At 39.2% G+C, this 27,457-nt stretch overlaps 1 protein-coding gene across 1 annotated transcript; it reads left to right on the top strand.

Moving 5' to 3' along the window:
* lsg1 (large 60S subunit nuclear export GTPase 1) lies at window positions 1-27,457 on the top strand. Its single transcript, XM_067995267.1, has 14 exons — window positions 1-169; window positions 2,019-2,145; window positions 3,226-3,346; window positions 4,771-4,857; window positions 7,779-7,865; window positions 8,738-8,798; window positions 10,058-10,234; window positions 13,498-13,950; window positions 15,256-15,357; window positions 15,991-16,134; window positions 22,914-23,037; window positions 24,976-25,055; window positions 26,106-26,282; window positions 26,920-27,457. Exons 1-14 carry the CDS (start codon window positions 80-82, stop codon window positions 27,097-27,099), a joined length of 2,010 nt encoding a protein of 669 aa, XP_067851368.1. The 5' UTR covers window positions 1-79; the 3' UTR covers window positions 27,100-27,457.

The raw sequence follows: 27,457 nt of genomic DNA on the forward strand, positions 1-27,457 counted from the left end.
GCCATTCATTGTGACGATTTGGTAAATCACGTGTCGGTTGTTTGTCGGGTCGGAGCGAGCGGCGAGTGTGACAGGAGCCATGGGCAAGAAGAAGGGCAGTAACCTGGGCCGGGCCATCATTAAAGACAAGAATCAGTCCGGCAGGAATCAGAGGAAAACGGACTGTTGGGTGAGTGGCCTCGAAATGTTTATTAAAGGAGGTAACCGAGCGCCACCCCCCTCCCCCCCTCTCTGAACACCTGACCCTCTTCCTACATGTGCCCGCTCGCAAACAATCTCTGTCACACACACACACCCCTGCCACCAGCAAAGCATAACTTTACATGAATTTTCTTTGACACCCTTTGTTGCACACACAGAATCCAATGCAAGCTATATTTCTCCTTGTATAATTATTGATTGATAAATATCTCCTGCAAATGTCCAGTGATTGTCAATTTCTGATCCAAATCACATGTGTGATGGATATTGTAGTGGTGATAATACAGTACTGGATTAGCAACCCAGTGGTCGTCAGTTCAAATCCTACCATGGCAAGTTGCTGGTACCAGAACTAAACTGCTGGACTGTCATAAAAATCCCACTGGTTCACTATTGCCCCATCCCAGTCTGATTCCAGTCCCACACTGCATGGTTCACTCTTCATGACCTAACAATTATCAAGAATAGAACTAAATAGATAGCTCTTTCAAAGAGCTGGCACAGGCACTATGGGCCAGATGGCCTCCTGTGCTGTACCTACTATGATACAATGAACTGGTATTACAGTCAGCAGGTGTTCATCTCACTGGTGCTGGATAAAAGTTTGGTGAGTACATATTAAGCTTGTAAGACCAGTGGTTACTGTAACAGCTAATCCTGCAATTGGTAACACGCAAGGTAAGCTGAAATTTTCTCAACATTTAGAAGACCCAAGTCATATTCTTCGGTCCCCACTGCAAGCTCCATGTCACTGATTTTATCCCCCTTGACAGCCACTGTCTCTGGTTGAACTAGACTGCACTCTTGGCGTCCTATTCAATGCCGAGCTGAGCTTACCAACTCATATGCTCTTCATCATACCAAGACTGCCTACTTCCACCTCCATAATTTCTTGCCTCAGCCCATCTTCTGCTGAAACTCTGATCCATGACTTTCTTGCCTCCAGACTCAACTATTCCAATGTTTTCCTGGCTGGCATGCCATCCTCCACACTTCATAAACTTTAGCTCATCCAAAACTCTGCAGCCTGTATTGTACCCTACACCAAATCCTGACCATTCACCACTCCTGTACCTGCTGAACTGCACTTTCTTCTAGTTCCCCAACGCCTTTAATTTAAAATTCACATCCTTATGTTTAAATCCCTTCATGGCCTCGCCCTTTCCTATCTCTGTAACCTTCTCCAGCCATTTAGGTCCCACGATCTGGAACTTCCTCCCTGAACCCTCCCCCATTTCCATCTCCCTCTCTTCCTTTAGGACCTGCCTTAAAAGCTCTATATTTGACCAAGCTTTAGGTCACATCTCCCAATATCTCTTTCTTTGATTCAGCATCCATTTTTGTTTGATTATGCCTCTATGAAGCTCCTTGGGCAGTTTCTCTACATTAAAGGTGCTATATAAATGCAAGCTGTTGTCTAGAAAACATTTTTTTTTGTGCCTGGATTATGCACTGTACTAATTAAATTTATATATCACTTTTGTATTTTAGAATTTTAATTGTAATGTATAAATACACTTACTTTAAAAATTATATTTTAGAATTAAACTTTTTAAATATTTCTGGCAACTGTTGGATTTTGGGTAACCTGGGCTTCATTTTTCTCTGCTTGTTAACTGTTAGTGGAAAAGTTAGCATGAATATAAACAGGGAAATCTGCGTAATACTTGCGCTTTTTTTGCTATAAGTAAACTGAGGAAACTTCCCCTCAAATTTCTATACGGTCGTTCAGTTTATTAAGCTATGTTGACTGAAGGTTAATATTGCTGATGTTGCTGTGTTAATTGAATCTAATTCTCCTATTTTGTCATGCGTAGCTTCACACAAGCGAACTGAATGATGGGTATAACTGGGGACGGCTCAACCTACAATCTGTAACAGAACAGAGCACTTTAGATGAGTTCCTGGCTACTGCAGAATTGGCAGGCACGGAGTTTGTAGCTGGTAAGATGTTTTGAATTTAGTTCACGTTTCCAATTGTGGATTTCCATTTATTGCACTGTCCTTTGTTATCTCGCTCGGGTTAAGATGCATTTTGACATTTTAATTTTAGAAATTTTCTGTCCAATTTAATTATAATTGAAATTCTATTTTCTCTTGGTGAAAAAATTCTAGTTAAAATATTAGTGGTTTGGGTTTGCCGGACCATTCAGGACTTTGGTATAACCTGAGTTTTCACACTTGAGCTTTGTTTCCAGATAGTGATACCAATAGTAGCATTATTCAGACAGCCTCAAAGCTTCAGGACATTGCCAACATTCCTAACTGTCTTGGGTAATAGTACATTTAGATCAACTGCTGACCATTTTCTTTTTCCCTTCAATTTTCCATCTGTCTCTGTTTAAGTAAATGATTCATTAAACTTTTGAGGTTTTTTTTGAGATTGTTTCTGCAGGCTGTTCCCATCACTTCCCCTCAAACCTTCCTACCACTAGAAGGAGCTTCATAAGCCCTGGTAGTGTAGATCTCTATACCAATACCTACATCATCACTAATGAACGGAGGGAAATTTGCTTTGGCCTGACATTCCATGGGCAGTGCCATGCGAGATCCACTGGTAATGGAAAAAAGTTGATACAAGAATGTGATGAAAAGAGTGACAACAGAAAGTAGGGTTTTGTAGGCAGGAAGTGTGCATAGATGTAAGATTTTTAATAGGATATAGATAATCACAGTCGGATCATGTAACATTTTTGTTTCGTGATAAGTACACAAAACTTGTGGCAAATGTGCTATTCATTTATCATTGTTTGTGTATGTGTGCTGCATAGTCATACCTGGGTGAAGCATAAGAACATAAGAAATAGGAGCAGGAGTAGGCCAATCGGCCCCTCGAGCCTGCTCCGCCATTCAATAAGATCATGGCTGATCTGATCCCAACCACATCTGATCCCAAGCAGTGTTAATGCAAAGCATTGTTTTGTTGATGGTCAATCAGTGTTTATGCTTTCATTAAAGAGTCTATCTATGGGAACAGTCCTAGTATACAGTCATAACTGAAGGTTTAAACTTCTGTTTTGATAGAGAAGCTTAATGTCAAGATTATTTCTGCTGAGGATAGAACTGGTTTGCTGACACCTGAGGAAAGCAAAAAGATCAAGAAGCTCCAAGAAGAGAACAAGCAGTTTCTGTGCATTCCCAGGAGGTGGGCAAGTGTTCAAATATTTCTTCTTGAGAGATTTTGATTTGTGGAAACAATTGGAGTATAACACAAAATGTTTTCATTATGGAACCTTTTCTGGAGCAGAAACCTCTAGCAGCAATATTTTTTAAAGTTTGATAGTTTTCCTTTCCCAATACTTGATGACTTTTTTCTGTTAACTCTACCTTGTGTTCCCTAAATTATAAGAGCCCTCTTAAGTGGTCCTTTCCTCTCTCTTAACAATCACATTTCAGAATGCATCTGAAATAACTTGTTGCTCTATCGTCTGAAAGTTCCTTAATGTTTCAGTATTTTTAAAGTTCTTTTTTGTGCTAGTGTTTTCAATAAGTTGAGTGGATACAGCCCTTCTTTTGAGGTTACGCTCACTTGTGTAAGTAACTATTGCTTTTAATTGAGATGTTTCTTGTGCCCTTGGGAATGTATTTTTTAAAAATTCAATAGTTCTTCGGTGTGTTTTTTTGTCAATGCTTTTTATTCCTTTGTTGTGACTTTTCAGCTTTTGATTTTGCTAAGTATTGTACATTTGATAATAGAAATATTGATCCTGCTTCAATACAAATGATGCACTTGAGGAACACAAATATTGTGTATTATAAAATACCTAAATCGATTTTGATGCAAACTGAAATGCAGTCTTTATATTTGGTATGCTTTTGTTCCATTTTACAGGAAATTTTAGTCAAATGTAAAATGAATTTTATTACTCATTTAAATTTTAAATCAGCAATTACTTTATCCGCGCTTTCAGATTCCCCAATGATCGGTCCTTGAGCCCATCCATCCTCTTCCTCATTTACATGCTGCCCCTTGACTACATCATCTGCAGACCTGGGGTCAGCTTCCATATGTATGCAGATGACACCTAGCTATACCTCTCCTCCACCTCCCTGCACTGCCTCTGTTGTCAGTCTGGTTGTCTGACATCCAGTTTTGGATGACCCGCAATTTCCGCCTCTCTGACCAATAGCATCTCTATCATGAAAGCTACCTGCTTTCACCTCTGTAACACATTACCCATCTCTGTCCCTACTTCAGCCCATCTGCTGCTGAAACCTTCATCCTTCCCTTTGCTGTTTCAAGACTCAACTATTCCAATTGCTTTCCTGGCTGGCCTCCAACCCTCCCCTCTCTGTAAACTTGAGATAATCTAAAACTGTGCTGTCCGTATCCTATCCCGCACCAAGTACTGCTGACCTATATTGGCTCCCTTGAAAATCATGGACTGCGGGTGAACGATTGTCCAACCGTCACTCCCTGGGAGTGCTTGATTGCAGAATCAGCCCTATTGTGTAGAGTTTTACAAAATTTGGTGATTAAATCATGCAATGTAGTTGGCCGTTTTTTGTAAGTTTTAAAATAAAAAAGTCCTGTTCTAATCTTTTCCCAATTGATTGCCTTATATGTAGACCTTACTGGGATGGGAATACAGCAGCTGAAGAACTTCAACAGGCAGAAAGGGAGAGCTTCTTGGAATGGAGGCGACAGCTGGCTCAGTAAGTGTTGAGGGTTATACTACTTGTAATTCAGCTGATGTGCTTTGTGTCTGTGGTTATCATTTTTAATTAGTTAAATACTAATTTTGTGTATAAAATGTACCTAAAATTGAAGGACAGTCTTGCTCCTTCTCAGATTTAAGTCTTTGAACCCTGAGAGGGGAACTGTGAATCACTGGGAAGTGTCCTGCTGCCTTATTTAATCACTTAACAATTTTGGTTCAGTGTCAGATTTAGTAGACTTTCTACTTTGACAATGAGCTCACCTTCAAATGACCATAGAGTACAGTGGGGAGGTGGAACTGGAGACCTATTACGTTTTGATGACCAAATCAGAGTACTTGAAATTCTAAGCAGAAAAATATGCACCTCTCCCTCTCTCTATAGATGTATGCCTGGATTTTCCGGATCTCTCACTAACTTTACGGGTGTTTGGTGGAAACCCTGGAGAAATGGCATAGATGAGTATTAGGGTACTAATAAATGGGCATAGAACACCCCTGTTGTAGCTTGGCATCCCTCAACCAGCCCCCTTCTTCCATTTCCCCTTCCAAAAATCTCTCAAAAACAAAAAAAAGTTCAAAAATGGCTATAAACCTATTCATTTAATCTTATTTCCTTGACCTTTAAACAAACTTTCTTCTGCAGCTGATTCGCTAGCAACCCTGAATACCCATAATATATGAGCATGATTTGGAAGTTGTATGGACTTGGTATGATGGTGGGAAAATAATGTGAAAGGCATAAATATGGCATCTCCATTTCATATTATAATGAAGCTCCTGCCTATTTCAGGTGGGAGCTTCCTGCACCTAGCCTGCCGGAAATGCAATTCATGTGCGAAGAAGTAGAGACTCGGGACCGTTATTAGGAGGGAGGCGGGTTGGCAGCGGGGGGGGTCACGTGCCCAGTAATATCGGTGGGTTTGGCATGCGATCGTAAGTAAATTGAAGCCACTTACGTTGGCTTCCGGGTTTCGCGCTGGAAAGCCGTGCAACGGGTGGACTGCGTACCCGGGTCATAGGCTGTCAGCTGGAGGAGCCCTGTTTAAAGGGGCAGTCCTCCACTGACTGATGCTGCAGAAAATAGGCAAAATTACAGCATGGAGCAGCCCAAGGGGAAAGCTGCTCCCAGGTTTAATGATGCCTCACTCCAGGTCTTACTGGATGGGGTGAGGAGGAGGGAGATCTTCCACCCGGCAGATGGGAGGAAGTGGCCTGCCTCTGCCACCACAAAGGCCTGGCTCGAGGTGACAAAGGAGGCCACCAGCAACACCAACATATCACGCACCTGCATACAGTGCAGGAGGTGCTTCAGTGACCTAACCAAGTCAGCTGAAGTGAGTACTCTTATTCATTCCCCTACACTCCGTCTGCCACATCGGCACCCCCACCCCACATCTCTTTCTGCACTGCCAACACTACTCTTAACACATCACTCCTCACACCCACTGAACCCTCATCCTCATCTTACCTGCACTTCCTCACCTCCCCAGTACCTATCCCATCACTACCACTCAACCCAATCCTCACAATCTCATGGCTCTGTCTCATACTCATCCTCTCATGCATCTCTTTCACGGTCAGCCTCACCCCGCCTGCCACTACCTGTGCTGCAGCCACAGGGCATGCATCACGTATGTGTAGTAGGAAGTGTAAGGCAAACATGTCGTGAGCATGAAGGGGATGCACAAGGGTGTTTGAGGGTTTGTCATGGTTTTTACTTATATTTGATTTCTGATAACTCATTACATATGACATTGTCACCACTACTGCCACATCTTGGCCATTCTTGACTGGCTTGTGCAATAAGGCCCTTTCATGAGGTTCTCCATGAACACCCTTGATGCCACCCAATGAGTCACCCTACAGTGGGTGTATGTGTAGTTGCACAACTACTTTGTGCAGGTGCCTGTTGCGCAGCACTGTGTTGTGTAGCTCCACGTGGCGGAGGTGGACGGCGTGCCTTGCGAGGCTGGTGATGTTGCTCGTCCTACAATGGAGTGATGAATGCAGCTATGGAACCCCCCCCCAGTCCTGACGGTGAGAGTATGAGGGGGTCTGCAAAGTAGGTAAATGTGTTTGGACAGCAGAGTTTAGGGTATGATGTAATAATTTTGAGTGTGGAGACAATGGTGTGGCAGGCAAAACTTTGTCTGCGGTGACAGAATGCCCTGCTGCATGAATGAGGTATTCCCCTCAACTGTCAAGGAATCCTCTGCATCTCCCAATGGCTGCTGACTGAAACACGTCTGCAACAACAGGGAGTGTTTCCCACAGCATGGGAAACACGCTGAGGAGAGTCCAAAATCACTTCCCTGCTGAAATCTCTTCCCAATGAGGTCTGTCAACGACCTCATGTACCTCCCTAACTATCTAAACTGTCATCTTGCCGGCTTTAATTGCTGGTGGGAGTCCCGCATGCGGGGGCTGCGCGCGCACCGATTCACGTCAATGGGGAACCCGGAAGTGGGCGGGTTGGAGCTGGGCTCCGGACCCCCTCTGGGATTCCCCAATTTTAGGAACCCCTCCCGCCACGAACGCACCCGCTCGGCCATCCTAAAATTGACCCCCTAGTGTTACAGGTATCTGCCCCTCTTTCTGTGCCATTATCCCATACGATTTGGCATACTAATGTAAACAACATGAAAGTTGGCTGTGTTGCCATCAAGCTACAAGTAGTACATGCAAGATTCTCCCTAATATAGCAAGTTTTCTTGGCGTACTCCTGCTATTTGAGCTGAACGATCACTACGGTGAGTCAACTTCCATATTTCTTAAAATTAAATGTAGAAAACCAACTTGTAACGCTTCAGCACTGTAAATTTATTCCATTGAATCTTACAAGAACAATATACTCTTTGAACTTTTTTTACACATTGCTTAAAATTCATTGGTGAACTATTTTTGCTCTGTGTCCAGGCTGGAAGAGGAACAGAAACTGATCCTGACACCGTTTGAAAGGAATCTGGACTTTTGGCGTCAACTGTGGAGAGTGATTGAAAGAAGGTATGTTTTATAGAAGTTACATCACTTGTAGTTGCCATCCAGAGCTGTTCTTTTACTGTTCACATCCAGTAGCCATATTGTTTGCTCTCAAAAACTCAAAATTCTGAACAGAATACTTGAAATTACATAGATGAACCGACACTTGGTTTGGATGTAATTGTATAACTATACCAAATAGTTGTTGAGTTGTGAATTCTGTCAAATTTGGCAATCACTGAAATATATGTACTTCTGTGTATTGTGTAATAATCCTTATTTTATTGTTGGGGTAATATGGATTCTGTTGTATTTAGAAAACTGCCCTAGAACCTGATTTTTTTTTTCCCCCCCAGACATTCTTCCTCTTTCTCCCCCCCCCCCCAAAATGCACAGGGTGTCTAGTTTCATTAAACTACCGTATCACATTTAAAATTGATTTTATTTCTTGTATTATGCAACATTCTCACCTGTACCAACGCTGCTCTAGTACTTGTACAATAATGATACAGTGAAGTAGCAGGAAACCTCTCAATGGCATCATGCACTCTATCTTCTGGAGCACCTGGCCTCTGCTTGACACTTTCTCCAGACTGCCCAGCTGAGACTGAGAACTCATTGTGTGAGATGTGTGTTCAATCGGAGTAGATATTATGCAGGTAATATTAGAGCTTCATACAGAGGATCACTGTATGAAGGTATATAGGTAAAGTTGGTTGATACTAAAAGTGCATCAGGCATGGAGGTTAATATGTTACATAATTGAGTACAACTGTATATCTTATAAGTTTTTGTTAGTTTAGTACTGGGTTGTATTAAAAGCTGCATGTTTGTTTTATTTTTAAATTGTTATTGTGTAAAAGTTCCACCACCTAATTCTTAATTTTTTTATGCAGTGATATCATTGTTCAGATTGTTGATGCTAGAAACCCATTGCTTTTCCGGTGTGAAGATTTGGTAAGTAAAAATTTGATTATTGCATTTTCTTTTGCCAATAATACAAGGCTTCGTCTCATTCTAAAATGTAGATATTGTTTCAAATTGAGACTAAAAAGCATGCTTGTCCTTGTACAGCTGAGTTCCACACCCATTTAGAACCCAGGCGACAAATAGTGGTGTGGTTCCACTGTTATTTTAATGTAAAAACATTTAAAATATAAGTAAAACATTTCTTTTAAATGTCATAGCATCTGCCATGATTTGAAAACTGCTTCCTAATGATACAGTAGGGTTATACTTGAAGGAATTGGGCTGATCCATATAAAATACCCTTAAAAATGCTTTAAAGACATGTTGTATTAATGTAAGGCTAGTGATAGTTAACTTTACTTAATCAGAATGCCCTATCTCATTAATACTTGCAACTCTTGGTATGTTAAATCTATCTGTGCAATTTTTTTCTTGTTTTTGTACTCTTATTTTCTCATTGCTTGCTTTCTGCTTTGACTCACCATTCACATTCTAGAAAAAGTTATCATTCACAAATCGCATTCCATACAGCTTTCATGACAGTTGCTCCTTTCTTTCAGCCCCATCTTCAGCTGTCTCTGCTGATCTGGTACGGTGCAACTATTAACAAAAATGTAGCTACATTCACAGATCACATTCCATGCAGCTGCCATGACAATTGCTCCATGCTTTCAGCTCTAGCCTCTCTACTCTTAGACTCTGGCCTCAGCTGTCTCTCCAGGCCTGCTGGTTCCCCAGCCTTAGACTACACCTTCATGACCCAGGTTTCAGCCCCCTTTTATGACCCCACGCAGCACTGGCTTCAACCTTTTATTGGTCTAACAAGTTTCAGTATTTGACTACAGACTGAGAAACTTTTGTCTGCAAGAGACAGAATATTTTATTTACAGTCTGTTTAGACAAACTGAAATCAACAGATGAAAAATATGAGAGGCATGTAGGGAGGGTGAGGCAAAGAGTGGACGACAAACAAAGGGAGATGGAGAGGGTAAGAGAAATAATTAGTGGGTGAAAGACAGGCAGGGAGAGATGTTTATTTTTTTTAATTGCCCATGTACACCACAGTATATTAAGTAGTATGTTTAAAAAAGCCACAGTAGTGCCATTAATGTTTAAATGTGCTGAACTCTCAATGCATCCTGTTTTACTTTTGTTAAAGCAAATGTATCTAGATTTGCTACTGTTAAAAGAACCAGTTCTCTTTTTTTTCTTCAAATCTTGTGTTGTTCTCAATGTCCATTTCCTAGGAATGCTATGTGAAGGAGGTCCATAAGGATAAAGAAAACGTGATCCTCCTGAACAAAGCTGATCATTTGACACGTGAGCAGCGGAGAGCATGGGCAAGGTATTTTGACAAGGAAGGTACACGGGTCGTTTTCTGGTCAGCCATTGCAGAGGGGAAAAGATTAGATGCTGAAGCAAAGGTATGCATTAAATGGAAGTTTCTTTTTAAGGTTGTTAGAAATAGGAACATAAGGAAAATCAAGGATGAGACAGGGGCATTTAGCTCATCAAATTTCATCCCTCTAGTACCCTAACTCTCCTATCTCAGCAGCCAACTATATTGTTCCAATATTTTTCTTCTACATCAGATTATTCCAATCACATATCAGTATTTGAGTAATGTACTTTGTGATATGTAAAGTTGTCTTTTTTTTTAAAAAAAAAATACTTTTCACTATCTTTCAATTTTGTCTACTGATGGAAGAACTGCCAATCTCTGGTAGATATTTCAGAGATTATTTGCAGGCATAGTTAAATAATCAATTGTAATGGATACTGTGGTGATGGTGATATTATTGCGTGCTGATATGGCACTAAAAAGTGCTTTCATTTAAAAGTAAGCATAATCCTCTGTCCCATTGTCAGAATAATGTTTCAATGAGTCTGGTGTGGAAGAACAGAGAGACCTGAGGTTCAAATGCATAATGCGTTCAAGATGGGAGTGCAGGTTGATATAACCATTTTTTTAAAATGTTAGCATTCTGGGTTTGATAAATAGGGATATGGAGTACAAGAGTAAAGAAGTACTGATAAATTTGGACAAAGCATTGGTTAGGCCACAGTTAGAGTACTGTGTACAGTTTTGTACACCCCATTATAGAAAGGACACTAAAGCCACAGCGCAGATTCACCAGGATGATGTTAGATATGAGGAGAGACTTAAGATACTGGGACTATTTCCACTGGAGCAGAGAAGAATTAGAGGAATCTATTATAGAGGTTGTTAAAATTATGAAGGGTTTTGGTAGTGAATAAGGAATGACTATTTCTTCTGGTTGGGGTGCCAATGACAAGTGGTCATTAATATTGTCACTAAAAGAGTTAAGGAGAAATCTCTTTACACAAAAGATCATTGGACTATGGAATGCTTTACCATGTGGAGTGGTAAAGCATAACTCAGGTCTCTAACACTAGGGATCAACCTTGATGCTTTTCTCCACACTGCCTCTAATGGATGAATATCTCTTCTATGTTTCGATGACCAGAGCCGGACAGCGTACTCAAGGCGTGGTCTAACCAGACCACTATGCAGTTTTAACAAGACTTTATCTCACTCGTACTCTATTGTTTTGGTTATATAATTCAGCATTATGTTTACTTTGTTGCTTGCTACTATGCAGTAGTTGGACATGTTGAATGTCAAATCTACTAAGGCTGTTAGGTATCTTCCAACTTTATCTTTAGCTATTTGGACACCATTCATGGTGTGAAATTGGCAAATGAATTTCAATATAGACAAGTGTGAGGTGGTACATTTTGGTAGGAAAAATAAGGAGGCCACATATCCCTTGGAAAATGGAGCAGAGGGATCTGAGGTCACAGATACACACATCACTAAAAGCAGCGATGCAGGTTAATAAGACCATAAAAAAAGCGAACAAAGCACTGGGGTTCATTTCTAGAGGGATAGAATTGAAAAGCAGAGAATTTATGTCAAACTTGTATAGAACCTTGGTTAGACCACACTTGGAGTACTGTGAACAGTTCTGATCTTTATATTATAAAAAGGATATAAAGGCACTAGAGAAGGTGTAAAACAGATTTACTAGGATGATACTGGAACTGAGAGGATATGCCTATCAGGAAAGATAGAACAGACTGGGGCTCTTTTCTCCAGACAAGAGAAGACTGAGGGGTGACCTGATAGAGGTCTTTAAGATTATGAAAGGTTTGATAGGGTAGACGTAGAGAAGACATATCTACTTACCGGGGAGACCAGAACTAGGGGCCATAAATATAAGATAGTTGTTAATGACTCTAATAAGGAATTCAGGAGAAATGTTTTTCCCCAGAGAGTGATTAGAATGTGAACTCGCTAACACAAGGAGTAGTTGAGGTGACTAGCATTGATGCATTAAAGGGGAAGCTCGATAAACACATGAAGGAGAAAGGAATAGAAGGATATGTTGATGGGGTTAGATGAAGAAGGGTGGGAGGAGGCTCTTGTGGAGCATAAACACCAGCATGGACCTGTGGGCTGAATGGCCTGTTTCTGTGCTGTGCATTCTATGTATATGTGTCACCCATTTTTCTTTCCTATGTGCAGTACTTTACCTTTATCCATATTAAATTTCATCTGCCATTTAGTCCACTTATATATTTTATCCAACTCATTTTGTAATTCAGTGCAGCCTCTTCCAAATCCACTGCCTCTCCCAGTTTGATATCAGCTGCAAATTTGATCCATTTGCAATGGGTTCCTGAGCCCAAGTCAGCGACGTAATTCAGAAACATTAGGAATTCCAGCATCGATCCCTAGGGCACCCATACAGAATTCTTTCCCTTCCTCCTGACATAACTCCTCTAAAAAGTAACAATTGCTTTCTACCCTTAAACCACTTTCCTATCAGTATATTTTTAGATGGTAGTGAAACCAGATCAATCAGCACCTGCAGCTGTGTCCAAGATCTGTTTCTGTAAAGTCCTTGCAAAGTCAGGCATGCATTCTATTAACTTTCAAATGTGACCATTTTAATAATTTTAGAGATTTTAGGCACAGTCTCACATTATGCAGAATGGTTTATTCTTAAAGGTTGCTTCCTGTGGAGTGGTACATGGGGTTTGCCTGTGCTTGCTTTCTATGCTCCTCACTTCACCTACAGTGGTTCGCCAATCCCAATCAAGCAGTCTGGGCAAGGGCCTTTCTCATAAGTGAATGAGCACACTTGATAGTGGATGTTTCAGTACACCCAACTTGATAGAGCTTTCTGAACAGCTGCCTGCCTGCTCACCCACCATTTTAGTAAGGGAAAGATTCAGAAATCTTTGAAAGGGAGGGTTAAAAATTAAGACGATAAGAAATAACACTGGGGGGAGAAAAAAAAAATCAGAATTAAATACATAAACATAAAAAGGCACACCTTCACTTTTCATTGTCCATTTCCTGCTGGTTCTTGACTTGTTTTAGTCCTGGAATTCCTTCATCAACAGTTGTGATTATGTTACAGCACTAAAGAATGCCAGAGTTCTGGCTGCTGCATGTTGAATTGAATGTTGCTATATATTACTGGTAATTATTTTATTTTGTTGACACTTAGTGGGGGTTCCTCTAATCACAGGTGTCCTCTCTTTCAAATGTGTTTTCAGTAGACTAAAAGTTACAATCTCAGACCTGCATTTTGTGCAATTAGTCAAAAATGTCATATTCCACCTCCTAAATGTTTCTGATTTTCAAAATGTTTAGGGCGAAGAGCCAGGGGGAGAAAGGAGTGAAGAGAGTGAAGGTGAAACAGAAGGCCCAAGAGAACCTTGCAGTCAGTTTCATGATGCTGGAGAAGGCTTGTGGCCTACCTGTAGTGACACAGATGAAGGTGACAGTAGTGAATATGAAGATTGTGAAGATGATGAATTTTGGGAGACTTGTTCAGAAGATGAGAAAGAAAATAATATTAAGCAATCTGATAATGAGAGCCTGGCTGGTTTTACTAATATGAATCATACCTGCACTGATAGCTGTGTGGACTGCACCAATGATAATGACAGGACTGTAAATGCTTCAAGCTCTCATCCAACACAGTTGACAAAAAAATGCATTGGTAACTCAAGCCGTCTGATGCAGCGAAATGAACTGTTGGAGATTTTTCAAACTTTGCACAAGGGAAATCGTGTGAAAGATGGTGAAATCACAGTGGGCTTAGTGAGTGAATACCTAAGTGTCTTTGATTGTTTTTACTTCTGATGTGTTTTTTTTGTCTGTTTATTGTTTACAACATAAGGATTTAGGGCAAAAAAAAAGCTATTTTAGTCCATCCAGCACGCCATTTCAGCAGGTCCTGTTTCATGTATTTTCTTAAAATTATTTTAGTTCTTTTTTTCTTTAATGTTTTATTTGGGCCTTTATTCCTTCTTTCCCATTTCCCCTCTGATATTTTTATTTTTTCTACTTTTTTTTTGTTTTCTTTTGACTTTCGTAATTTTTTTTGTTGCTTGAAGAAAAGTTGGGATAGAGCTGACAAGCTATAGAAAAACAAGAGGAGACAGTTGTAATCCAGTAGGAGAAGCAAAAGTGGAAAACAGGGTATGATCCAGTGGGAAAAAATTGTGAATTTGGAGACAAAGGGTGAGTCACGAGGTGACCAGGGAAGGTGGCTGAAGGGACATGGAGCTGGCAAAGATGTAAGAGAACTGCCCAGTGGGCAAATCGTTGCATAAAGTTATGGATTAAAATTGTTACTGATTGGCATCAGTTGGAATATTTCCAACATTTTGTTTGACATGACGTAAGTTGGGTTCATTATTTTAGATTTTGTAAGTTCGTAGTCAACTTCCTTTTTAAAAGTTGCATTAATTTACAGTATATATGATAGACCCATCATGACATAAAATTCTAGAATAGGACATTATCCTAAATGAGAATAACAGTGTTGGCTGATTTGTATAAATTAGTTTTGCATGCCATATGTTCTAAAATATGAAAAGAACAGTTTATACTTGGAGTTTCTATCCACATTAAACTGATTTCAGTTGATTTGAACTCTCCATTCTGACTTTATTATTAGTGTGAATTTGTAATAGTAAAAATCCCAAATATAGCTATCATCTTCACTTTTTATTTTGCTGTGTTTTTAAATAGAAAAATTAAAAATTCAGAGTGTATCATTCTACTTTTCTGATGCTTGCCCCTTCTTAGTTAAAGCCAAACTAAATCTTAGACATGAGATGTTAAAGTTTGATGCATTTGGCCATGTGTTTTTTTAAACATTTGCCTCAATGACTGTATGCAATCTTGCATACTACCAGATAGTTTTAAACATATACTTCCAGGAACCAATAGCCCGTGCTATTTGTTTTTACAAATAATGATGGATAATGCATTTCAATGTGCTTCCATTTTGGAGATGCATGCTGTAAATTGAGAACATTTGTCCACTATAAATGGATAGATCTGTGGTCATTACATTGTGTCTGTTGGTATTCATCATGGTTTTGTTTTGTTTGATAGGTGGGTTATCCAAATGTAGGTAAAAGTTCAACAATCAATACTATTCTTCAAAATAAGAAAGTTTCTGTATCTGCAACTCCAGGCCACACAAAACACTTTCAGGTAATTTTTGTTGTTGTCCTTTAGTGTTGCATTTTTATTCTTGTTAAATTTGTTTGCTGAAATATTTCAAACAATGGGGAGGGGTGGAAATGGAACATTTTTCTACTTTTCTTTCCAGGTTAAATGCAGGGTAAAGCTCCACCTGCACTGACCTATAATGTACTTTGATTTTTCAGAAGATGCCTAATGCACCAATATGACTTTTTCATTTGTCAGATTGGCTGCTGTGCATGGCTGCTAATTTGCTTGAAATTATAAGCTATGGACTTGAAATCTAAAATTCAAGGAATTGAATTGATACTGCGTTGACTCAGTTAGTAGCTTTACAGCCATCTGAGGGAGGTAGCTTTTATTTTATCAATCTAGGCTGTGTACACCAAGTCCCAGGGTGAAGGGCAATGTTCTAACTTTCAATTACTTTATGAATTGGGTTCCTTTTTGATTTTTTTTTCAGAATAATTTTCTAGTTAGTATTTTTCACAAACTGAGAATGCAGATGCATAATAGCGTTTTCTATGAAATAATTCTCTGGTTAAGTATGAGCAGATCATGCAGCAAGCATTTGGGTAGAATATTGAATCCAACCTTGAAATAACTTTAGCTAACTTCTAATACTGAGTAATTTTCTTCTAGACATTGTATGTGGAGCCTGGTTTATGCTTGTGTGATTGTCCGGGCCTTGTGATGCCATCCTTCATCTCTACCAAAGCAGAGATGGTCTGTAGTGGAATTTTACCCATAGACCAGATGAGAGACCATGTGCCACCTACCTCTCTAATATCCTTTTCTGAATGTTAAACATCTAAATTGGTTGAATTTACATAGTATTAATATACTAACTAAGAAATAATCTTCTGTCTTTTGAGAACAGCATTCCTTGTTAAAGGGACCAGTGCACTTGGGGAAGAATTTCAACAAGAAAATAAAACTGGAGAGAAATAGTGATGAACTTCCCTTTCCTGCGACGAGCTATTTGTTTTTTTTAATCAAAAATGCAGCTTCATGGAAGGCCCACTGTATTGGGGCTCTTGACCAGAAAACAATTATGCTTGAATGATTTTGTCCATTTCTGGCAAACTGTCAGTAAGCTAAGAGGGGATTGATGTACATCTATTGCTGGAAGGATGTTGAGCTTAATCATACTGTGCATGCAGACCAGTTGATAGATCATCCAGATAAGCCATTTATACTTGAGATGTCCCATCTAGAGATTCCATGAGGCTGCAATTTAACTGACAAAACTGAATAGCTCTTATCAGAAAGGAAGCAACTTTAGCTTATTTCTTTGTGTTGTGGGGTGGAGGAAAGGAAATTTCAATCGTTCCTCCCCCAAAAGTATTTTGATTCAGATTTAGAACTCATTTCCCACAATATTTATACATTTGTCATTAGTGTACATGTGATGCTGTGCACACAAAATAAGTTTTTATAGAATTATTTTTGGGTTCTCCCTATTAAGTTATATTTAATAGGTTGAAAATATCATAATTAGTTTTTGAATAAGAGCTGAGGATGGTGGAAAATAAATATTTTTGCATTTCCTTCCTTTCTGCTCCCTACGTTACCTCCATACTAAAAAATCAACTCGAATGTGAAAAGATTTTTCTGTATAAAATGTACATTTAACAGCGACTTCAGGAAATGGCAATAGATATTGAAGTGCATGGGAGTGAACATGTTGGCTGTAGTTCTTGCAGCGAGGCATTGTTATAGACCAGTTGCAAATTAAATTGTGATGTGCAAAAGAAGTTAAGTGAAGGACAAAGGTTAAAACTAGTAACAAAAGTTGAAATGGTGGATTAGGGCATTGTTTTTGGGATCACTATTGCATGGTACTACTGCGGGAAAGGACACTAATCTTTTGTTCGCTTGAGTTTCTGATCTCAGCCATGATGCTTAGGAAGGAATTCCACTCTATGGAAGATAGAGGATGGAAATTTAAATGAAGAGACTCTCTATTGGCTGCTTTAAGTTGCTTCCTGGGAACTGACTAAGAGCATCATTCATTGTGGTCTGGGGAGACATTGCACATTCTGTCATCTTGAACATAAGAAATGGGTGGCTTGGGTTGAACAGTGAAGAGGAAAAACAGGAGGAGTAGGTATGTGCTCTTGTCGAAAGACCCCATTCTCCAAAATAACTGTAATAGAAACCACAGATGCTTCTTTTTGTTGGTGCTGGTACTTTATTCTTTCCAGGCCAGTAATGTTTCTACTTTCTAAAAATTCTGCTTTTCTTTCCATGGATATAAATAATAGATTTTGAATATAACTGTCTTACCCTTTCCTCCTTAGTATTGGCATTTTTTCTCGTTCTTTCATCTTTTAATAATGAGATATCTAACCTGAACCCCTGATTTCACCATTTTGAAGAGCACATAAAAGATTTGCACACTGTAATCCTCAATGAAAGAATCACTCCTTTTGATTAGGAAACTAGGGAGTGCCCAAAAAACTACTGAGGAGAAATTTTGAAAAATCTTGTATTTTTGTGTTGTCATTGGTTAATTAGCAACTGCATTTCTCGTACCCTGAATGCACTCAAGGATTAGTTTAATCTTGGCAATAAATTTAGAAGTTTATCCTTGTTCTATACCCCCATGATAGAGTGTCATGTAGGGGACTCCATACAATGAATGTGGTCTCATGGGCAATGTGATAATACTGTCTGTAGTGGGACTATTTTTGTGAAACTTACCAAGTATTATGATTTGGGTTTCTCTGGATACTTTTTCTTGTGCCAATGCAAAGGCCAGCTTCTATAGGCAGGCTCTTGTTTCTTCTGAACTGAAGTATATCAGAGTACACAAACGATTCTGGGATAGCATGTCTTAGACAAAGAACAGACTAATTTATTGTCTCTGGATTTACGTGTAGGATTCCCACTACATACCCATGCAAATTCAGATGACAATTAATATTGATCATGCCAGAAGCTTTCATAACAGACTGATCCATCAAAACATTTATTCACAGATAGTTATTTTAGAAGCAAGCAGTAACAGCAAGTTATTGAGGTCAGTTTAAAATAACATAGTGAGTTTGAACCACTTCATCAAAGGTTAAATAGACAAATCAATCAGTTAAATTCCTTTAATTGGCTTTCTTTATGAATCCTTCTGAAAAAGATGGGCTATTGCTCCTTGGAAGAGGAGTTGCCACTTGATCTATACTGGTTATAATCTTCCATGGTCTTGCCTCTATGTCTATTGTAGAATCATAGAAGTTTACAACATGGAAACAGGCCCTTCGGCCCAACATGTCCATGTCGCCCAGTTTATACCACTACGCTAGTCCCAATTGCCTGCACTTGGCCCATATCCCTCTATACCCCTCTTACCCATGTAACTGTCCAAATGCTTTTTAAAAGACAAAATTGTACCCGCCTCTACTACTGCCTCTGGCAGCTCGTTCCAGACACTCACCACCCTTTGAGTGAAAAAATTGCCCCTCTGGACCCTTTTGTATCTCTCCCCTCTCACCTTAAATCTATGCCCCCTCGTTATAGACTCCCCTACCTTTGGGAAAAGATTTTGACTATCTACCTTATCTATGCCCCTCATTATTTTATAGACTTCTATAAGATCACCCCTAAACCTCCTACTCTCCAGGGAAAAAAGTCTCAGTCTATCCAACCTCTCCCTATAAGTCAAACCATCAAGTCCCGGTAGCATCCTAGTAAATCTTTTCTGCACTCGTTCTAGTTTAATAATATCCTTTCTATAATAGGGTGACCAGAACTGTACACAGTATTCCAAGTGTGGCCTTACTAATGTCTTGTACAACTTCAACAAGACATCCCAACTCCTGTATTCAATGTTCTGACCAATGAAACCAAGCATGCTGAATGCCTTCTTCACCACCCTATCCACCTGTGACTCCACTTTCAAGGAGCTATGAACCTGTACTCCCAGATCTCTTTGTTCTATAACTCTCTCCAACGCCCTACCATTAACGGAGTAGGTCCTGGCCCGATTCGATCTACCAAAATGCATCACCTCACGTTTATCTAAATTAAACTCCATCTGCCATTCATCGGCCCACTGGCCCAATTTATCAAGATCCCGTTGCAATCCCAGATAACCTTCTTCACTGTCCACAATGCCACCAATCTTGGTGTCATCTGCAAACTTACTAACCATGCCTCCTAAATTCTCATCCAAATCATTAATATAAATAACAAATAACAGCGGACCCAGCACCGATCCCTGAGGCACACCGCTGGTCACAGGCCTCCAATTTGAAAAACAACTCTCTACAACCACCTTCTGTCGTCAATCCAATTTTGTATCCAATTGGCTACCTCACCTTGGATCCCGTGAGATTTAACCTTACGTAACCACCTACCATGCGGTACCTTGTCAAAGGCTTTGCTAAAGTCCATGTAGACCACGTCTACTGCACAGCCCTCATCTATCTTCTTGGTTACCCCTTCAAAAAACTCAATCAACTTCGTGAGACATGATTTTCCTCTCACAAAACCATGCTGACTGTTCCTAATCAGTCCCTGCCTCTCCAAATGCCCGTAGATCCTGTCTCTCAGAATACCCTCTAACAACTTACCCACTACAGATGTCAGGCTCACCGGTCTGTAGTTTCCAGGCTTTTCCCTGCCGCCCTTCTTAAACAAAGGCACAACATTTGCTACCCTCCAATCTTCAGGCACCTCACCTGTAGCTGTCGATGATTCAAATATCTCTGCTCGGGGACCCGCAATTTCCTCCCTAACCTCCCATAACGTCCTGGGATATATTTCATCAGGTCCCGGAGATTTATCTACCTTGATGCGCGTTAAGACTTCCAGCACCTCCCTCTCTGTAATATGTACATTCCTCAAGACATCACTATTTATTTCCCCAAGTTCCCTAACATCCATGCCTTTCTCAACCGTAAATACCGATGCGAAATATTCATTTAGGATCTCACCCATCTCCTGTGGTTCTGCACATAGATGACCTTGTTGATCCTTAAGAGGCCCTACTCTCAAAACTGTAACTAACTAGTACATCAAAAACATTAGACTCCCATAGCCATAAAATCCTTCAAAATAAGGTCTAGCCTTTGAGGAATCCATCTGCAAGACCAAGGTATTTTATTCAAACAATGAACAACAAACTTCATAACAAAAACATGCAATGGCCACCAGTGTTGGCTCTGTTGGGGCTATCCTGATTAGTATATGTTGGTGATTAAAGTCCAGTGATGCATGTTGAACTGTTTCTAACAGCTGGATAGACTGAGCCTTCTCTCACCCGCTGTACAATAAGGCAATAAAACTTTAATTCTTTCAGGCCCTGTCTCCATATTTCCTTTAATATAATTGACAACATCACTGAAGAAATGGAATTAAGAGTCATTCTGTTTACATAGCTATGAGCCACTGGTGGTGGGAGACCTGATTCAGACAAATTTGCATATTCCATCTTGCAGACTAATTTTAAAGTGGTTAGAATGCTTTCCAGCTGTGAAATGCCATAAGAGAATATTAAAATGTAGAGTTTTGCTATTTGAGAGCTTTTTAATGATGTTTGAGTGTTTCATTGTTTATTTTTAGTTTAATGGGCAGTTTCCTCCCTCCCAAACCCAACACAAAATTTGAAGACTGATAACATCTCTCGTATTTGACCGTCAAACCATGTTATCAGTGTCACACTGCTGCTGGCACTCTTTAAATTTTGTGAGGGGGCAAGGTTTTCCTTTTAATGCTTTAAAAAAAAACTCAACAAGCAATGAAATACAGAAAAGCTCTTAAATAACAAAACCAAATTGAAATGTCCCCTTTACCTATCACATTCAAACTCATAATCTTCAATGTTGCCAATCTTAACAAACTGCATAAAAAAGAAAATGCTGGAAATACTCAGCAGGTCAAGCAGCAACTGTGGAGAGTTAACATTTCAGGCTGATGACCTTTCAGCAGCATTTTCTGTTTTTATTTCAGATTTCCAGCATCTGTATTATTTTACTTTTGATTTAGAAACTGCATGATCATCACATGCTGCTGTCATTCTTTCTTGGAGGTACAACCATATGAGGTTCTTTACTTCTGTAGTTTTAAAGTTTTTTAAAGGAAAAAACTTTGCCAATTACATAAGCAGAACACCATGCAGTTCCTGGTGTGACATAAAAATAGAAAATACTGGATTGACACAGCAGATATATCAACATCTGGAAAGGAAAAAGACATCAGTGATTTGGGTGCAGACGCTTTATCACTGTTTTGACAGAGGGTCTATGCTCAAAACATTGTTAACTTATCTCTATTTTTCAGATGCTGACAAACTTGCTTTTTAGGTCTCCTGCTGTTGTATCCCATTTGAACAGGGAGTGGACCTGACTAGACAATTACACACTTGTGGCTTTGTAGTTTGATACTGGGACCAGTGCCAAATACTTCATTTAAGCAGCTAGAACTGAAAATATCCCCTTGGCGGTAAGGTGTGGCTTTCATTTGGTTAATAAAAATGACTGCAGTGAGCATAGATTTCTAATGTTTTTGTATTTTTCTATATTTGGACCGTTACTGTATAATCATTGCATTGTAGTGAAAATGTGCATACATTTTCCATGACTGGTTATATTTTGAGAAAATTATAATACTGTAGAAACTAAACCTGCTGTAAGAGTGCTTCAATGCTATAAGTTGTATAGGCATTAATATCATGTTGCTGTGCTCACTGATTATCTAATTCAAGAATTTGTGTTGAAATCCTTGGAGTCATTGACTAAGCTATTTGCTTTCTCTGCTTGAGAACAGTGGCATTGAAAAGAATAGGGAAAGAGGATCAAGATAAAAATACATTTCATTTATTTCAGTTTTTGTGAGGGGGGAAAATTAATGAAATTACCTGAATTATTTTTGGTTGCATTAAATTTACTGTATATATTGGGCTGGAAATTGCTCGTAAAATAAAGGTGAGTCTAACAGTGTTCACCGTTATTAATGAGCAAATCGAAGAGCAAGTTCCAGCGACTGCACATGCGCAGTCAAACACAGAAATCCGGAACTTTCTCTTCCTGATTCCCTGCTAATCTAACAGCTTCGTGTTAGAGATATTGCAGGCTGGAATCAATGGACCACCGTGAACTTGCTCCCCTACCCGGCTGGAAACTAACTAATCTTGCCAGAAGAAAAGTACACAGTTCTATCAGGTCTAAACTAATTTTTAACGGCGTGGTAAGTATTAATAACGACCAAACGACCTCTCTGGCACTGAAAATTAACTTTTAAAAATGTGGAGTCTCATTACTCCTGATTTTAATAGTTTTTGGGCATTTAAAATAAATTCTAATGTGTCACTGCATGGCTTCGTAATAAGAGGTTTAATAATCAGTAAAAGCCACAATCTTGGATTTTGAAATACCTATTTGTACTTTTCCTGCCACCTTGTAGATTCTCTTCACATTATCTTCCTATCTCCTCGGAGCCATTTACCTGTATTTGCTATTGACTTATAGTCGAAATATTACTCAAGTATCTTGTTACATAATGTGGGTTACAGTTATCACCGTCTAGTTTTGAAAGCACACATACATTAAATTTCTTGACTGGGCCATGTCTGCCAGCATATTCCCAGGCATGTTTTGGAAGCAACATATGGAATTAATATCATCCGACCCAGAGAGGATGAAGATCCAAATAGGCCACCTACTTCTGAGGAGTTATTAACTGCCTATGGATGTAAGTCTATAATAAATGATGTTCTATTACTATGCATTTTGCATTTAAATTATGGATGAAGTTCACTTTAATATGCCATTGTCTGGCTTCATAATACATGATTAATAGTCCGGTTTTAATTTACCATTAATCATTGAAAGCACCATCTTCTGGAATTTGAAATATCTGTTTGTATTTGTTGTAGCACTTTGTACTTTCTCTTCACATTCTCCATGCTTTTTCCTTCCAACCATTTATCTTAACTCCATTGAGAAGTTGGGGTGGGTAACCTGCTGCCCCATTTGCAACAGGCCATCAGGAAAGATACAGGAGCGCACCTAATTAACAGTATTGTATTATTAAGCGCTCCGATTTCCCATCCTATTGGGAAATATTTATCTCCCTCCTCATTTGAAACCAGGAGCTGATTGTAAGGGAGAATGCACATCATGTATGTACATAGCATCTGTTGTATTTCTGTTAATTACTCAATGAGGTTAATAATTTTCAGACCAGAGGGCTGCAGCATGCCCAGCAGAAAGTTGACATGTTGTTCCTGAAACATCTGTTGAGTTTGGTTAGAATTGTGTAGGGAGGTCAAGAAGGGGAATTTAATTGATGAGTCATGGGGGGGGGTCAGAATCACACTTGTGGACAAAACTCAGATCTTTTATCATTTTGGCCTCCTCCCCAAGATACACAAATTTCCCTGGAAGATTCATGGGGCTAGATTTTCTGTCATTCTCTACAAATGACCCTAGAGTCCTGTAGTCTGAGCATTAACTTCTGAAACTTCAGACCTTGACCACCTTCCCCCATTTTCTTAGATTGGGGGTACTGGGGAAGCACAGTGACTCCATTGGTGTCAAGAAGTGGGGACTCTGTTTGATGTTTGACACAACACAGTTCTGGTGGTGCTGGGGAGGGTTTGCTAGGATTTCAGGCATCTTTTAGAGTACCGCCAGGCGTGCTGTGTGTTTCCAACATTTTTCTTTATACATCCCCTATTATTGCCTGTTTCATTTGCCTCCATTTTAGTTTTTTTTTCCAGTGCCTTGCTTTGCTATTCTCATGCTTTCTTGTTCTTTTGATGTCATTTTACTGCCTCACTGAAATGATCTTTGTATACCATCCACCAGTTTTCACCCCATTCCAGCTTTTGAAAAAACCTGTTTCCTGACTGTTCAACCTATTAACTGCTTCTGTAACAGGAGTCAGCATCCTGACACTTGACTTCTACCTGTTTTTCCTCCCTCTCCCGGTATGGCTCTGCTATTGAGGGGATCGCATCTAATTTCCAGTTCTGACAAAAGGTCTGGACCCAAAATTTTAACATGACTCTTCACTTCAGATGGCTGATTGACCAGCCCTGCATTTCCAACATTTTCATTTTTTATTTTATATGCAGAGAAACTGTACCCTTGTGTTGCTGTAGAATGTGAGTAGGTTAAGGTTGCCACTTGATTGTTTGTTTTTGTAGTGCCCTGCCCTTCCCAATATTCCATTGGGGGAGAGGAGAACGGGATGCCATTGGTATTGTCATGTACTGAACTCACAACTGCCCTCTGGCTCACGGCTTTACATACTGAGTTTTTGTGCCACTTGTCCTCTCATCTCTGTTCTACTTAAAGGGAGAATTTTTTTTTAATCCAGTCTCTTGGCTAAAAATACTCTGCACTAATGCAAAAGATTGAATAACCTTGAAAATGTTTAAAGGAATATGAGAGTGGTACTTGACGTACTTGAAAGAGACCTCAATAGTCTCTTTCTATCACAGACTATCTTTTTATTTAATGCCATATTTTTCAAAGATGCTTGTGCTTTATGTTTCTGTTGGACAACTTGGTTAGATAGGAATATAATTACATGCTTTGTTAGGAATATAGCATTCCTTATACTGGAAAAGTTCAATAAACTCTCCAGTAACTGTCAATTATCCAATATATTGATATCTTACAGACATGAGAGGTTTTATGACTGCACATGGACAACCAGACCAACCTCGATCAGCTCGATATATTTTGAAAGATTATGTAACTGTGAGTAAACTGTCTGAACATACAGTCTGTCATAGCTGTAAAGTAAATTGCTTGGATGGACCTTTGGACCGGGCAAACTGGTTCCACTGGCAGGAGGGTCAATGACCAGAGGACACAGATTTAAGATAATTGGCAAGGAATACAGGGTGGAAAGGAGGAGACATTTATTTATGCAGCGCGTTGTTACGATCTGGAATGCGCTACCTGAATGGTGGAAGCAGATTCAATAGTAACTTTCAACGGGGAATTAGATATATACGTAAAAAGGAGAAATTTGCAGGGCTATGGAGAAAGAACAGGGGAGTGGAACTAATTGGATAGCTCTTTCAAAGAGCCGGCACAGACATGATGGGCTGAATGCGCTCCTTCTATGTTGTATGATTCTATGAATGCAAGCATAAAATTCTAATGCACTATTCCTATTGAGGTCCGAATCTAAGCTGAGTCTTTCCTAGACAAATGGGCAGAATTTATTGGAATTCTGTTATGATATATATTATGATTTTTGAGTTTTTAATTGAATTAAATTATAATGCTCTACAATGAGTTGAAATCTACTGAGTATAGAGTAGCACTTCATTATAGTAGATGGACCACTCATCAATGCCTTGATCTGAAGAACTGCCACAAAGCCCAGCAGTGAAGAGAGCATATGTTGCCATCGTTTTCTGTCTGGGATTCTGGAAAGTTTTTGATGATCAGCTCTGATTAAGAAGAAAATTTTTCCAAAACTTAGTTGCAGAGCATTTCTGTAGAAGTGTTCAACTGACATCATGCCTGGATATTGAAATGAAGGCAACATGAAGTATCTGAAGCTGGGGAGTTGACAGAAAGTCATCTGAAAGGAAAGATGGGCTTGCACTTAAATAGCACCTTTCCACATCTTAAAAGTCGCAAAGTGTTTCACGTGAAATTAATTACTTTGAAGTGCAGTCACTTTTGTTACATTAGCAAATACGGCAGCCATTTTGCATATGGAAGTAAAATGAATAACCTGATATCAATCGTTTTTGTGTTTTGAAAAGGTCTGTTTTCTTGTTTCAATTTCAGGGCAGGCTGTTGTACTGCCACTCTCCACCTGGTATTGATCCTGCTCATTTCCAATTCCATCATGCTAAATTTGAAGAATGTACTGTTATGTGTGACGATAATGGTACACAGCTCAAAGGGAAGCAACATACAGTGAAAAGAATAGATAATGATGTGGACAAAAGCTTCTTTCATCAGGTAAGGAAACACAACACATAGGGTGCACAATGGTGTGATTCTTATGGAATGGATTTCAAATGCCAAGAACCTGATATGGGTAGAAACTACAATGCAAGGCATGATTGCAAGATTGTTTAATCAAATGATGTGCATATCCCTGTATATTTAAACAAAATACTGTTTATATTACAAATTCTGGTTTTTAGTATACCCACAAAAGAGAAAATTATAGGTGTACTGTCCTGAGCATAAAATTGATGTGCTTCAAATATTCAGATGGTTATGTAACTACATCAAGTAGCAACAATTTTTAAAGAGAAACACAATTTCGCAGTTGTACTCTTTATAACTTGAAATATACGAGATACGTGTTTTATGTAATTCTGAACTCACGATATTAAAAAGTTTGTTATCTGCAGAATGCATTTGTACACAAGTTTTGACTATAATCAGATTCTTAAAAGACGGTTTTAAGTTTGAGGTGTTTGGGATCCTCTCAAATCAAAATAATCCTCAAACATGGATTTTCTTAATATAACATTACTCATCCTTGTGTGTGGTAGAACTTTGTCCTGTGAATTGAAGTAGTTTTGGTAACAGATTTACAAAATGCTTGCAATTGACTAATTAAATGCACATTGTGTTCTTGTAAAAGGAGAATATACGTGCTTTGACTAAAGGCATTCAAACAGCAATGGGACTCAAGCTTGGCATTGGTCCAACACCGATGACTGGAGCCAACATGGAAAATGTGGTAGGAAAACCATGGAAAAAGCACGGCAACAGGAATAAGAAGGAAAAAGTACGGAGACTTTGCAAACATCTGGACGGGTGAACTTCATTTGCTATCATCAGTAGTTGGCCAGTTGCCCTAATTATCTGAACATTATATGGGCAATAAATAATGGGAATATATGCTGCAACAGGTCAAAAGCAATATCTGTTGTTTCTATCTGAGGCATTTGATAAATGCTGAATAAAAATGAGACAGCAAACTTATGGAATACAATACAGTAATTGAAGTAATTAACAGTGATTCAATTGGAATTTCCAGTCCATCTTATATGCAGAATTTCTTGCAATATAAATATATATTTTAAATATGTTCTAAAGATAAGTGAACAAACGATCCTGCTGTTCAATACAGTAATAAAAGAATACAAAATAAATAGATATGTACCACTTGCCTTTCA

This window comes from Heptranchias perlo, chromosome 13 (genome assembly GCF_035084215.1).
Source record: "Heptranchias perlo isolate sHepPer1 chromosome 13, sHepPer1.hap1, whole genome shotgun sequence".
In the NCBI taxonomy this organism is placed as follows: Eukaryota; Metazoa; Chordata; class Chondrichthyes; order Hexanchiformes; family Hexanchidae; genus Heptranchias; species Heptranchias perlo.